Genomic DNA, 14604 nt, shown 5'->3' with positions numbered 1-14604 from the left:
GACATACATTTCACTGTAGACTGTTCCACAAACATGTAATTTGATTTAATTCAGTCTCTTTTGAAGAAGATGTTTCCATTCTGCTTTGGCCCAGTTTTAACTCAGGATCTAAATGAGCTAAAGATTAATAAAATCAATGTATGAGGGTCCCCTGTACATCTGAGGTCCTGAAGTATATGAGATGAGGTAGATCTGAGCTATTTTTATCTAGTTTACCAGTTAGGGAACATTGCATCAGATGTTTAGCCATGTCAGCCATTCCCTGTGCTCCCTACCAATGTAATGTGAGAGTACCACATCAGGTGTTCATCCCTGATATCAGCAAATCCTATAAATGTGGCTGGATCTGCTGATTTCAAGGATCAGGGCAGAATGTAGGCTATGTCACATGGTTGGAGCAGAGGAGTCTTGTAGCTTTCATTATTTCTCCATGAGAGATTCACTCTCCTCATTATGCTTTTTGCTATTAAAAATATGAAGCTGCCCCTCTTAGGATGGAAAATTACCAAAGGAGTATTAATTCTTATGGAACATAAACTTCTGTAACTATTCTCCTTGCCCTATTCAAAACCTTTTTACCCCAAAAAGTGTCTTGAAAGAAACTGCCACTGTCTGAGATTTAGGAATGAATAAATGGAGCCTCAACCAGAAGCCACTGACACGGTTCTGTTACTGTCCAGTGGCATCACTGCTGAGTAATGTGAAGCAGTTTTTAGGGGATAATCAGTTGGGTGCAGTTGTCGCAGCCTCATCACCTGCTGCTCATTCAGAAGGAATCTGGACTTCCACGCATGCAGTGGTTGGCAGATCCCAGCATGATAAACTAGATACTATAATGCCTTAAACTAGTTCTGTTATCATACTGCTATAATAAACTATTATTCTCCTATAGTTGATAGCAAACAATCTCTTTGTTGCCATTAGATTGTCCTTGGTGATGACATGAAACAATCAAATTTAAGTGTGTTATGGCCTTTGACAAAAGTACTCATAAAATATTTATCCTGTAGGGTTTTAGGAAAGTTTATTGAAAAATGGCAGAAAAATAGTCACTGAGTAGGTGAAGAAATTTTGTCAGCCCACATTTCAATCCACTTTAGATGTTACTGTTCCTCCCCCTCCCAGCTACACAGCCAAAACAAAAGATTTAAAATTCCATCACAATAGATATTTATTAGGTGGTACTGCTGCCAGACATGTCAGATACTGGTCAAACAGGAATATCATAAACCCAGATTGACTTTTCTAGATGGAACACAATTTTTGCTAGTACAATTTTGCTAGCATATTTTGGGTGCCCATTAGTCATCTTCACAAGGAAGTGAAAAGGCAACTTTCTGTAAGCACAGTTAGCACAATGCCCTCTATCTGCAAATCTGTATTGGTAATTTTGAAAACAACAGCCTATATGTATGTGTTTTATATTTCTCCCCCTTACAGAGTGACTCCACTTGAAATGTTCCCAGTCAATTTTAATTAATCTTTCAATCTGCAGAGATAAAAATACCTATATTTTAGTGAGCTGAGAGTGTAGAGTACACTGTATTTTTCCAAATTAAATTTTAAGTTCTTTTTAGTCTGTACTTCATGTGTTAGGAAAACATTTTCTAATGTTTTCCACACACTGCTGACACCTGTTCTTTGCTTTCATTGGGCATGCTGGAACACAGAGGGTACCAGTTGCTGCAGACAATGCTGATAACAGCTGCTGCACACAAAGGCTGCTAAAACTGCTAATACTGATGGAACTAGAAACAGAGCAAGGTGGAAGACCTTAAGGAAATCTCCCCAAAGGTAGTCAGGGTTCTGTGTGTTTTTTCATTGCATGTTCACTTCAAGTATTAATCCTGCTCTCACGCTTTGCAGAGGAGATTTGTACTCTGGTTATTGCTGAAGTATTTTCAGAAGATTCTGGCAGTTTCACCTGTACTGCAAGCAATAAATATGGCACAGTCTCCAGTATAGCTCGTCTGACTGTCAGAGGTAAGAGTTTGAGTCCTTTGCTCCCTAGTAAATCCGAGCAGAGCAGGCTTTCATTTATGCTGTGTACTGCTGACTCCAATGCAGCTCCAAGTTCTGGCAATGTTCTTCATAACTAAAAAGTGTTAGAACTCTCAGGGAAAAAAAAAAATTAAAAAAAAAAAGTTTGTATTTCAAAGATGTAGTGGAAATCACTGGGGACATGGCTGAAGACCACTGACTGATTTTCCAAACTGCAACAGTGCCTCTTTACCCTCTACCTTTACAATATTCCTTTTTTATGGGAATTTGTTCTTAAACAAACGAGGTCAAACAACTCAGTCCAACAGCTGGAAGGACAGAGTGAGTTTTTTGAACTATAACTTTTGGGATTTCTTTTCACGATGATTTATGGCATTTACATATCCCAAGGTTTGACTTTTCCTCTTTCAGCACCTGAAGACAGCAGTAATGCTGCTGCCCTTCACACGACGGGCTCCATTGACTTTGTCGCTACTGAACACCAACCTCCCCCACAAACTCCTTCCAGCCGTGCAGAAAATCAAACACCCAAACCTAAACTTGAAGGTGTTCTTGTGAACCACAATGAACCCAGGCCGAGTTCCAAGGTAGGGCTCCGTGTACACTTCAAGCTGCCTGAAGATGAAAAAGGAAGTGAACCATCCTCAGAGGATGGACCTGGTGCTGCAAACCAAACCAGACCCAACCATTTCCCAGAGAAGATAAATGGACAGCCAGTGAAAATACCAGAGCCAACATCACCATCCAAGGAACCTCCCCCGGTACTGGCTAAACCAAAGCTGTAAGTAAACAGAAGTCAAATTCTCAGGAGCATCACTGATATTATTTAGTATATATCGACAACACTATTGCACTAGAGCAAAAACTCAAATGCACAATAAAAAGATTGTAGGTATCACATGGCATTGGCCTAATTAACCATACATAATCTTAGAAATCATATTCTACAGAGCTAGATTATTTTTTTCTGTATATCTCTCTCAGGAAAAGTGATCTCCAATTTTAAAAGGAAATTGTTTTCACTTTGAAATGTTATTAATTCCACAATGTTTCCTGCTGCAATCAAAAGGTGAAGAAAACTGATCTTATGCAGGCAAAATAAAAGCAGGTTCTTCAAACATATCTCACTCAATTCTGGGTATGCAGTATTGCCCAAGTCAGGCATATTCAGACTTACACATAGTACAGACTGGCAACCAGCAAGTAAGTAACTGTCGTCCCAAAGGCCATACCTCATGACTTTTATGTCCCACAAACATCATCTCCTCCTAAAACAGATAAAATACTTGGAAATGCTTGATAATGTGTAGGCACTTGAACTGAAAAACACCTGCATGACTGGTGCACTGGGAGCTCAGGAGAAATTTGAAAAAGTAGTGTAGTTTTCCTAGAGGACAATTTATGGAATTCACACTGCAGTTTATTAAGAAAGGTATTTTCAGCATTTTTTAAACCTCCCACATATAGTTTTAACAAAAAGCACACAGGCACCTTCATTTCATTTCTTAAATAGGCAGAAGCTTTACCTTAGGGCTCAGGAAGGACTTTATAAAGTAATTCACTGGTACTCTTCAGCAGGGATGTAATTTCATAGCATAAACATTACAAGGAGAAGACAGAACTCATGTATCTTGTAGCAGAGGAAGAACTTGGAGCATAGGATTTTTTTAATTTGTGAAGCCCACATTCACAGCCCTACATACTTTCTGAGCTGTATGAGTTTAAGGGGGGAGCAGAAGCAGTATTTAAGTGCCCAATGCTTGCATAAAGCAGAATTTCTGTCAACTCCCCCCTCCAAAAAAAGTCCTGTTACAAAGGATTGCTTTATTATTAGGCTGATGTGTATATGAAGGGCACAAAATCAGGCCCACACAACTACTAACTCTCTAACATTCTACTTCATGAAAGCTTGAAATTGTTATCTTTATCTGCCTTTAATGTGATTTTTGTTTAGTACATTACAGAAACTAATTTTTTTAACTGAAAACAAATTATGTTGAGTACGTATTTGGTTGTGGTTGCAGGAGCAGTTGTGGTTGGTCTTTACATCTTCATTTTCCACTTTTTATCAGTAGTTATTTAATACTCCATAGTTTATTACACAATCATTTTCCATATCCTCTACATCTTTTCTGGTTTTGGAAGGGAAAAAGCTCTCCTGTTTTTCACGTGCTGTATTTCCATATACACAATAACTAAATAAACCACTTGACAAGGCAAAATAATTTTCCTTAATTGCAAAGTAAAAAAGCCCTGGAGAACTATGTGGTAGACAGCATCTAGAAAAAGAACAACTGCATGGAATGCAAGTTCTCTCTGAATTATCCACTCCTGCCTGTCACTGAATGTCAGCACCAGCTAAACTACGTTGGTAATATCTCCTATGGTGGATTATTACAAAGCTTTATCAGTCAAAGTGCTGGTTTCAGAACCCACTTCAGCAGGAGGTAAATAATGCAATCTGGCTTACAAACACTCATTTAAGTTATGGTACACCAAATCTTACTCTTAGTTACGCAAGCAGAGTGGTACTAAGGTGATTTTGACAGGACAGTGCTGTCCCTTAAATATCTTCAAGTAAGAGTTATATTTATATTTCACATGCTAAAATGTAAGAATTCTCTTCAGTCAAATAATTTGCAGACAAAAAGCTCTTGTGCCTCTGGCAAAGAACGGGAGATGAAGGAAAAAATATTTTAGTAGCAAACTAATATTATGCTCTTCTCATAATGTTAGAGAATGTGTCACATAGCAGTTTCCTGTCTCTTACTGTATCACAGAACACAGAATTTTTCTGTGTGCATTCATATATGGAAATGCAGCCAACTGGCTCATTCGGGGCTCATAACCAATTTTGTTCATCTTTATTTTCTGTGCAGTGATCAGAGCCAGTTAAAACAGCTCCATAACCAGGTCCTGCTTGAACAACAGCAGGTGCATCAGGCATCTCTAAGAGAGCTGTCATTCAACACCACTTTAGTGAATTCTGCTACTTCACTCTACCAGCAGTCCACCTCAACCCTGTACAAGCAAAGCTCAGCCTCTGCTTCGCAAGCCTTTGGCTACACCCGCCCCAAGCAGTTCCTGCCACCACAAACACCCCCATCAGCCAGCTCCTCTGCCAGCTCCTCAGTTACATTCAGCAGCATCCCTCAGGCAACTCAGAAAACAAACAACATGGAAAATTTTATGGGAAATCCTCCACCTGCCCAATCAAGGTCTTCAGGAGGGTTTACAAGCAAAAGTGAACAGTCTCTACCAAGCCCTAAAGAACCCATGGTGCCTCCACTAACACTTTCTACATGCAGCATAAAACAGTTTCAGCCACAGACTGTGACTCCTGCTCCCATCTCCCCAACCGGATGGATTCAGAATCCAGTAGCTTTCCTTAGTGCTGTTCTTCCTTCACTTCCTACCGTGCCATCAACCAATGCCATGGGACTGCCCAGAAGTACACCAGCCACGTAAGTAGCATACACCACATGCACAGACACAGAGACAAGAAATACTCAAAGGAAACTAGAATGTATTTCTGTTCAAGTGTTCAGTGGGGGATTCACTGAAATGCACATCTTTCATAAAATAGAAGAGAGAGTTATTCATATATTCTGGTCATTTAATCTAACCTTTACATCCAGAGAGAGAAGAAAGGATATAAACTTCTATAATTAGATAGAATTCAAGACAGAGAAATGTGAGCATATAAACAGATATACAAGAATGTGGGGGCTCAGAGTTTCATAAGACTGTACTAGAGTGAGGAAAGAGATTTCATGAGCTTGTAGGATAAGTCTCTCCGAGACTCTTTGCTTACATGAGGTATAAAAACATTCATACCTATTGTAAGCAAAAAGTAAAGTTTTAAAGGTACCTTATAGTGCAAGCTATTTTTTTAGTCTAGGTCAATCTAAGAAATAACTACGTAAAGGTATTTTTCTGGTTGCAGTACTTTCTATATTTGAAGTCCCCCAGAAAGTCTCAGGAGAGTTAATGGTTTGCACATAAATACTTTAATTAACAGCCAGCATGATTTCTATGACAAAATAGCTACCATGATACAAGCAAATAAGGATGATGATGATGTACTGGCAAGGTGGTGGCCTTAAGAGTCTCTTCTTTACTGGTAGAGTTGAAGCGAATTTCCCTTTTGTGGACTATGTGAACTCTGTGTTAGCCTGGCTAGCACCTGTAGATTGGTACAACTATTTACTCATATAACTCCAAATCCTGCAGAAAGTAAGGAATAGTTTCTTCTTTTCTCAACAGTTCAAGGTAGTGACAGATATCAGCAAGTCACAATCTCCTGACTACCCTGCTGATACTACGTCAACCAATGTTATTACAACAGTAAAATGTGTCCCTGTGTCTATAGCATTCACCACGCTGCGTGCCAAGAAATCCTACCTTCAAACTAGTACTGGTCTGCTACTCACAGACCTCTCAGTTGCCCAGCACAGCCACATAATTGCCATCACCCTGTAGCATGTGCCTGGAGGCCTTCCCAGCCCTGGCACCCTGATCAGGCACGCAGCATAAAGCTATAAGGGTCACAGTGAAGGTTTTCACTTTAGCCAGCTCAAGCCTTTGGTCTGCTTCCACAATGCTGCAAGAGCAAGCAAAAATCAGCTGCAGCTGTCACCAGTCCCCTTCCACCCCTTCAGATCTGGGGCACAAGTGCTCAAGTGCTGTTCTCTTTGCATTAATGACACTTAACCCCCACAAAGTGCTTTCCTTTTTCTCCATGCTGCACAGGCATGGCCACACAAGTCATCACAATATGCCTACCAGGCAGACTAGTTAAATATGTTTTCTTCATTTCAGCTTTCCTGGGTCCCAGCCCAGAGCTGAACTCTCACACAACTAGTGCTCCTTTTGCTGACATTCAAATCTTGACCTCTGCAAGGGAGAGAGTCTTAGCAGGGCACAAAAGGTCAGGAAGGAATCTGAACAGTATCTGTGATAATCTGTAAATACTGTTGAAGCTTCAGCTTCCCTTTTTGGCATTATCAATTACAGTAATTCTGGTTACAAAAGGAGTGAGAGCTCACTGTGTCTGCAGGACAACAGAAGGAAGACACCTTGCAAAGCAATCACCAGTTATGCCTTTACCTAGAACCCCTGTTATCAAGATCCCAACATCTGTTCTGGTAAACTACCAGAATGTTGCACACTCCCTCATAGTGTCCTGCTGCTGTGCTCCAGCAGTGCACTTTCACAGTCTCCCAACAATCTGCGCTAAGAATTTAACTATTTTCAAACCTTAATAAAATTAAACAGACCACATCTATAAAATAAAAATAAAGATAACTGTTGAGGTTAGGTGTCATAAAAGGGTGAAAGAAATGAAAGAAGTAAAAGCTCATAGAAAGAGTAAATGCTCAATGAAGATGTGAGATAATGATCAATGAGAAATTGTATTAACTTTTAAATTATTGCCTGATCACAGTCAAATGCACACCCTGTACACCTAAGGTAACACCTACACTCATTTCTTTAGCATTCACTGTGACATCATTATTGCAGGATAAATATAAATAGAACTTAGATGCCTATTGTAGCATTATAACCCTTACTCTGCTTAAGATGTGTGTTTTTAATTTCTACAGCATGGGAATGGGATGTCCCATTAAGATTGTACCAAAAAGCCCAAATCCTGTATTGTGCTTTGGCTTCTATGTAAATAAATAATAGGTTCCACCATAATATATCGTATCATACAGGTGACAAAATATGTATATACTGGTTGCTGCATGTTAGTATCAGAATTTTCTTTTACTAGCCCAACCCAGGGATTAACAAAGAAAAATCTGAAGCCTCTGCCATTAGCAACAGAAGATTCTATTCGGGAAAACAAAGCTGCACTTGTAAAGGACCTGGAAAGAAAACTGCATTTCAGAGAGGATGCTAATCAACAGAGTGGTCAACAGGTAAGAAAATTGAGTATTATTAAAATAAATTTCATTTATGAACAAGACATATATTATGATGTTGGAAAAAAGGTGGTTTTGTGGGTGAGCTGCTACACTACTTTGCAGGGGGAGCTTTCGTGTGAGTACTGGTTTGGAATAGCAAACTGGAGCTTTGAACAGAAAGCATGAGGGATGCAGCTGTAAAATATTTATTTTGTGACTGAGCAGTATTTTTCATTTCTGATCATCTCAGAGTCTGGTAGGAATGTAAAACTTCTTTATTGTCATGGAAGCTTCTGGACATTGGCTTTTATTTTTTTGCTTTACATGTGCTCGATTCATTGCACACGTACATGCACTATATTTTAAAACAAAGAGTAAAGTCATTAAACAGTTTAGAATAAGGTTTTTGGTTTTGTTTTGGTTGAACTAAAATGAGCTTTCAAGTTTTTAGCATTAAACCTATTTTTTCTAATTTCCAAACTTACATGAATTGACAGGGACTTCTTGGGAACTTTCTTATTAGAATTTAGCAAAATAACAAACCTTTTACAAAGTTCAAGGAACTAAATGTTAGTTCACTCTTAACTGGAATCAATAAATTCACTGAATCTGGGCACTGTCTATGAAACTAAAGAAGAAATTAAAAAATGAAGTAGTATAGAGGTTAAAATGACTGTAAATCAGGTTCAAGCACCCTTGAATAACAGACACGCTAAGGACTGCTAGACAGCTGCTCTGCCTGCAGGTGATTATTCTTCTCTCACCTTGGCCATGGAGCCCTCCATAGCTGTCCCACCAGCTCAGGCTTAATGTGGGTTAAATAAGGGTTTACCCCCATCTGTCGCCAACCAAAGAGCTTTTCACAACATCCATTACCCTTCTGACAGAAAACATGTAGAGAGAAGCAAAACGCCACCAACTCTCTGGAGCAAAGTCCCCTCTGTGGACAACTGCAGTGTAATCCCGAGGGTTTTTTAATTTTGCTGTTGACCTTTCTTTCTGGCACATCACACTGCCAAAGCACTCAGAGTAAAACAACTGGCAAGCAGTACGTTTTGCAGATGAATCACAAGTGTTACAATCTGTACTTGCTATGGTAGTAAGAGAAATTATTTGGAGAGCTACTGTGAAATACCAGTCAGTCTTTGGAGTTAACTGCATGATAACCCCTTTAGAAACAATGATCACGACTAGTGTCAGAGTTATCTGCTGACAGCAGAAGTTATTTATACACTTATTTGCTATTCTGTATGAGACCAAACCTATATCTTGATTCTCAAATTCCTCAAAAGTTCAAAGCTGGCACTTCTCTAATTGTTACAGTAATTAGAATGCCAATGGCTATGAACTAAAATCAATAAAAGTTCCCTCATTTTCCTCTCAATTCCCAACTTTAATCCCTTCTAATTTTCCTTTTCTCATCTGAGAAAAGCTTACTCCAGCAAATTCAAGTCTGAGTTTTCTCCTCCATGAAGGCAGTGATTATTTAAACAGATGACAGGATGAACAGTATTTTCCAGAATTCCTATTGCTATATAGAACAATCAACATAATGAGAATAATATGCTGGAGTGCTGGATTCACACCCATATATTTTGTCCTGTTTTTTCCTCTTGCAGTTAACACAGAATTAAAAAGGAGACATTTTCATTCCACACATAGCAAATCTGTATAAAATCAATTAAAGTAATGGTAGGGAAGGGCTTACTCCCTTTTTCATAAATACAAATGCAATCCTCCTCTGTGTGAGAGATCACTGCATAATGGAGTACAGCATCCAGTAAGAATCTCAAATGTTGGTTTCCTTGTATTGTCTACATGCTACTTTAAAAATTCCTTCTCATAAAATGTGTCCTCTGGTGTATTTTTATTTAGAGCATTGTACTGAGACCCCCATTTCTCTCATTTACAATACCTGCAGAGCATGCGGGGATCATCCAGAACGAATGCTGCAGATGACAAGCCTGTGCCTTAAAGTCCTGGTATTGTCTTGTATTACTACAAAAAGGGCAGTAATGAACAGGAGGGATTTGCATTCTGGTTCTCTGCTTATTATCTAAAATTGACTTCCATATGAAAAGTGTTTAGCTCACAAGATGAGATTTTCCTAAGTGTCAGCATTATGCACTCAGCATGATATCTGATAATCCAGATGTCCTCCTTCTGTTTCATCCAGTACATCATTCATCACCAACAATAAAGAAATCCAGGATCAGAACATAGTTGGTAATTTTGCTGATGCTGCATGAGACAGAACAGATTAGTCTCTGGGCTTCTACAGCTATGATGACCATGAGGTGCTGACAGAAATACAAATATGACTTCACTAAGATTCTAGCTGCAACTTTAATCAAGTACATGCAATAATAAGCTGTCATTTTTACCACAAAAAAACTACCATACCCATCATTTCTGCAGATGGTGGCATGCTCTAGTGCCAGGTGAAATTTCATCACAATTAGGAGTGCTGAAAAAAAATGTGATTCAGTTACACCCAAACATCTTCAGTCAGATTTTCTCAGTTCTTTCAAACAAAAGGGGCAGTGAACGAGGATTGGCTTTATGCAATCACAGGAAGAGGTTAGGACAAATCCCAGGACAGAGGAGACTTGACTCGGTGTCTTCCTTGGCTCGAAGACAATCAAATTCAAAACTCTGAACTCCCATAAGGTCAAGCTTCACTCCTTGCCAGTGGGTAAGTGTTGTGTTGGTGCTGTCCCAGGTTGCTCAAATAATTAAGCATTCTTTATCAGCAGGAGAAAAATCCGGAAATTCTGTCTTTCAGAACAGCTTCTGTAACAGGCGACCTGAGCTTTTCTACCACCTTCTCCAGCTCAAGGAATAAAACTTAAGACTTTCAGGCACCAAGAACAGGCCCTCAATTAGCAGGACATTTCAAATAGCATCTCAATTTAATGATTAGGGTCCTCTGAGGAAGGTGTTAGAATTCTTTCTTCCAGCTTGTGATGGAGAAAATGAACAGAGACAGACTGAGACAGAGAAATAAAAAGAGAATCACTCTCCTGCCCAGAAACAAGGACAAGCAACACCTGGATTCTTGTCCTTGCTGTACTGGATGTTTCAGTATTTCTGCAAAGTGAAAGAGGACAAGAAGGACAAAAAACCCTCATCTCCACCCTCAGAATGTTTTATTGGCATAAAGCTTGGAGTTTCCTCTTGGAGACTGAGATTGAAATGCTGTGAGACCAAGCATCCAAGTGAGTGTCCAGGTAACTGCACCACTTGATGAAAGGAGAGCACAGTCAGCGTTACCTGCAGTTCCCAAAATCTGTCAGTCTAGTCCACTGGGCCTTTTATCTTCCCTACAAATAAAATATCTCGGTAATGTTCAGTTAGAAGATGTCACATAGAAACAAAAAGACGTGGGGAGAAAAGGAAGGAAGGAGACTTTGGCAAATGGAAAAATATAATTGGGTAATGGAAACTAATTCTTTTACCCTGGTATTTGAAAGCATTCACAGGCTTCACCAATACAAATAAATCGATATATATTTCCTCTGTAAATAGAGGAAATTCAGCTTTACAGGCAAAACTTAGAAATTAATGATATTATTTCCTCAACATTTTGTTATACTAATAATATAAAATAGAAAAATGAGGTAATTAAACTTCAAAATCCTGTACAGTAATAAAACTAAATTAATTACCTGTGCAATAATAAAGGAAAGCAGAGTTAAATACCAGGGCCTGGTTTATACATTTTGGTTGTAAGAACTCCAAACTGTGCTCACATATCTGTGTCATTTACTGTGAAGAATATCACGTGGCAATGCTGATTGGTTGTGTCTTATGTAAGACTCAGAGAGCAGACTTATTTTAGGACAAAAAAAAAACCTACAGCTGTTTAGAAAATTATGCACAGCCCTCATATGAATATTCTTTACTTTTGCTAGAAAATGCTTGGTAAGAAACTTCAGAGCAGAAGAGATGCGGGGTTTGTCCAAAAGCTTTCAGATCAATAAAAACCGAAGTCTGTAAAGCCATATGCAGATCCCAGTTCATCACACAGGCCCCGACAACAGTAACACCTCAACACTGATCACACAGAACCATCTCCTTGCAGCTCCCATATTGAGCATTCAGTCTCAGAAAGGCCCAGGAATCACCTAGAACTCTGTTCCCAGGGCACAAAAATCATACTTAATTCAATCACTCCAAAAATCTGGCTCAAAATCAAGCTTCACATCATCTCTCAAAGGTCACCAAATGTCAGCAATTTTAGACTAAGGATGGGAATTAAACCACAGAGTCTCCCCATGGAAGCTTGTCTGCTCTGTACTAGGAATGAGAAGCAATTTAAGAATCTGACCAAGACAAATTGATATTAATATGTATAAACTCCCTGTAATTGTGGGAATGAACAGTTGAACAACCACTTGTGGCTGTCTTCTCAAGACCTAGATCTTATCAATAAGAAAGCATAGACAGGTTTTCATGGTAGGGATCCTGGCTTGCAGAGCTCATCACGTCAGAGAGGCAAGCTGAACCCTTCATGCTTGCACACACACTCCCTCCAGCTGCTAAGTCTGTGGGAATTGGAGATGGCAACTCCATTTGCTTTCTCTCCTCCTTCGTTCTTGCTTAATCACTCTGAACTGTATTTTGAATATTGTCTAGCTAGACAATAGCTTGCTAGGCTCTTCATGGGTTTGTGTTTGGATAAGCATGAGATTCATGCCTAGTGGTGTGTAAGATGTCCCATACAATTCATCTGCAAGAAAAAAATCGCCCCAGTGGAACCTCTTCACAGGACATGACAAGTGGAGAAAAGCTTATACATTGGATCTGATGCTTTTTGATTCCCAGCGCTGAGAGGGGAACAGGGGGAAGAGAGAGAATCCAAACTATTCAGGAGATTTCAGTCAGAGTAGCCTAAATTAGACTGGGAAGTTAAGGAGTGTTACAGCTTGGAAACAGATGCTGAGATGCAATATATGCCACTTTCTTAGATAAACTGTTAAATGGATTTAGAATAACTCTGCCAAAAAGCCAATCTAGTAAAAGTTACAAAACTGGGATTAAACTGGGAAATTTGTCTAGAGCTGGCATTAAGTTGGCAACAGAATTGTTTTTATATAGTATATGGGAATCAACATTCGAGTAGAGTTCCCTTAGCCTTTCTGTTTGTGGTAATTTCCATGAGTTACTATGCTAACATCAGATTATTTTGATTCTACAAGCTTCTACTAACTGTTAGTATGTATATTCACTAAGATCTGAATCCTGCTAAAGATAAATTTTAACTTCAACAGATGCAGGATTTTAGAATTCGTATTCATACACAAAGGTGCTTAGAATCTTACAGGTATTACTACATTCTATGCAATTCCCTTTTTGCCAAAAATGTTTACAGGCAGCAGAAAGGCCCAGGAGTTAAATTACTTGGCAAGATCTAGGAGATCATGATCCAGCTCTCTGCTCTGTCACAGATTTTCTGTGTTACCTTAACAGGTCCCTCAGCTTCTTTAGGCCTCAATTTCCCATAGGTAAAATGCAGGTAATAGCCCTGCCCCAAAGGATGCTGTGCTCTCAGGTGGTCAAAAATTATGGTGATGGAGCCAGATAGATTCATCACAGAGACAAAATGATGTGAACCTGTACCTTCAGCAAGACTGGCATTGAGAGAAGATTTTGTTTGTTGTGCAGGACAAAGTACAGCCACCCATCAGCAGCCTATGACAATATTGCCAAGGCAGAGCCAAGGCAAGCAGAAGGAAAGCTGCATTTCACTTTTCTATCTGCCACTGAGTTCCACTAGAATGGTACAAAACCCCTCCAGATACATATTCAGCACATTTACTGGCTTTGCTTTGGCCACTTTTAAGTCTTTTACCCTTCAAACTATACTGTGACAATATTAATACAACCATCACTGCCTACTCCCTTTTGCACACTATGTACACTAAACAATGTGCCTTAGGTGTAGGAGAAATAGCCAGGTTTCCAAAGTTGCAGTCTACTCAGCATATATAGATAAATATATACAGTTATAAATGCATTATATACATTGCACAGAGCATTACACCACTGAACAGAAGCTTCAATTTTTAGCTGGTAGATATAATAATTTTAAGTATCTTGCTACTTTATATTGAACAAGTGTGTGAATTACTGCCTGTGAAAGTTTCATGTTCTAGGAAAGCCGACAAAAAAAGCAGCTGCAATGCTACATTTTTGACTCCAAACCAGGGCTTGAACCTTTGTACTCTTTCCCTCAGTCTCCTCACTATGCTGAACTGCAGCCTAGTTTTAACATTGTACCCCATGGCCACATGGGCTTGTTCATGTGACACTTTACGAAATACTTGTCTGAACCACAACAACAACACTTTGCCCTACACCACTTTTGTAATCACATTCAGAAATAGGCTTACGGTTTCTATGATAAAAACAGTTCTTCAGAAAGCCATATTAACAACTAACTTCTGTTCTTGCTAATCCTAAAAGAAAACCTACCAAACAAGCAAAAACCTACAAGGTTATTCTGTACTCTGCATACAGAAGTGTATTTTCACTTATTCAGAGATTTCTGTTCTTTATAAGAAGTTTGGTTTAACATCTTCAGCCTCTGAATGTTGGTGTTCAAATTTTCACAGCAAAGTTAACTTGGTCTTGTTGGTTTGTTTGTTAATTTATACAAGCACATATATGCACACTGAACACATTTAGA

The 14604-nt window shown here is 39.1% G+C and overlaps 2 protein-coding genes across 6 annotated transcripts in view; one reads left to right on the top strand and one right to left on the bottom strand.

Moving 5' to 3' along the window:
• Window positions 1–14604, bottom strand: part of ATOH7 (atonal bHLH transcription factor 7) — a 51269-nt gene that overhangs the window by 7490 nt on the left and 29175 nt on the right. The gene's annotated exons all lie outside the window — the stretch shown is intronic.
• MYPN (myopalladin) overlaps window positions 1–14604 on the top strand; it is a 67294-nt gene that overhangs the window by 39390 nt on the left and 13300 nt on the right. For both annotated transcript variants that reach the window (XM_069019025.1, XM_069019026.1), the window contains exons 9-12: window positions 1867–1983; window positions 2413–2782; window positions 4881–5465; window positions 7781–7928. In XM_069019025.1, coding sequence (XP_068875126.1) covers window positions 1867–1983; window positions 2413–2782; window positions 4881–5465; window positions 7781–7928 — 1220 coding nt within the window. The remainder of the gene's footprint in view (window positions 1–1866; window positions 1984–2412; window positions 2783–4880; window positions 5466–7780; window positions 7929–14604) is intronic.

Source organism: Aphelocoma coerulescens, chromosome 6 (genome assembly GCF_041296385.1).
Source record: "Aphelocoma coerulescens isolate FSJ_1873_10779 chromosome 6, UR_Acoe_1.0, whole genome shotgun sequence".
In the NCBI taxonomy this organism is placed as follows: Eukaryota; Metazoa; Chordata; class Aves; order Passeriformes; family Corvidae; genus Aphelocoma; species Aphelocoma coerulescens.
This window is presented reverse-complemented; position numbering and strand designations above follow the sequence as displayed.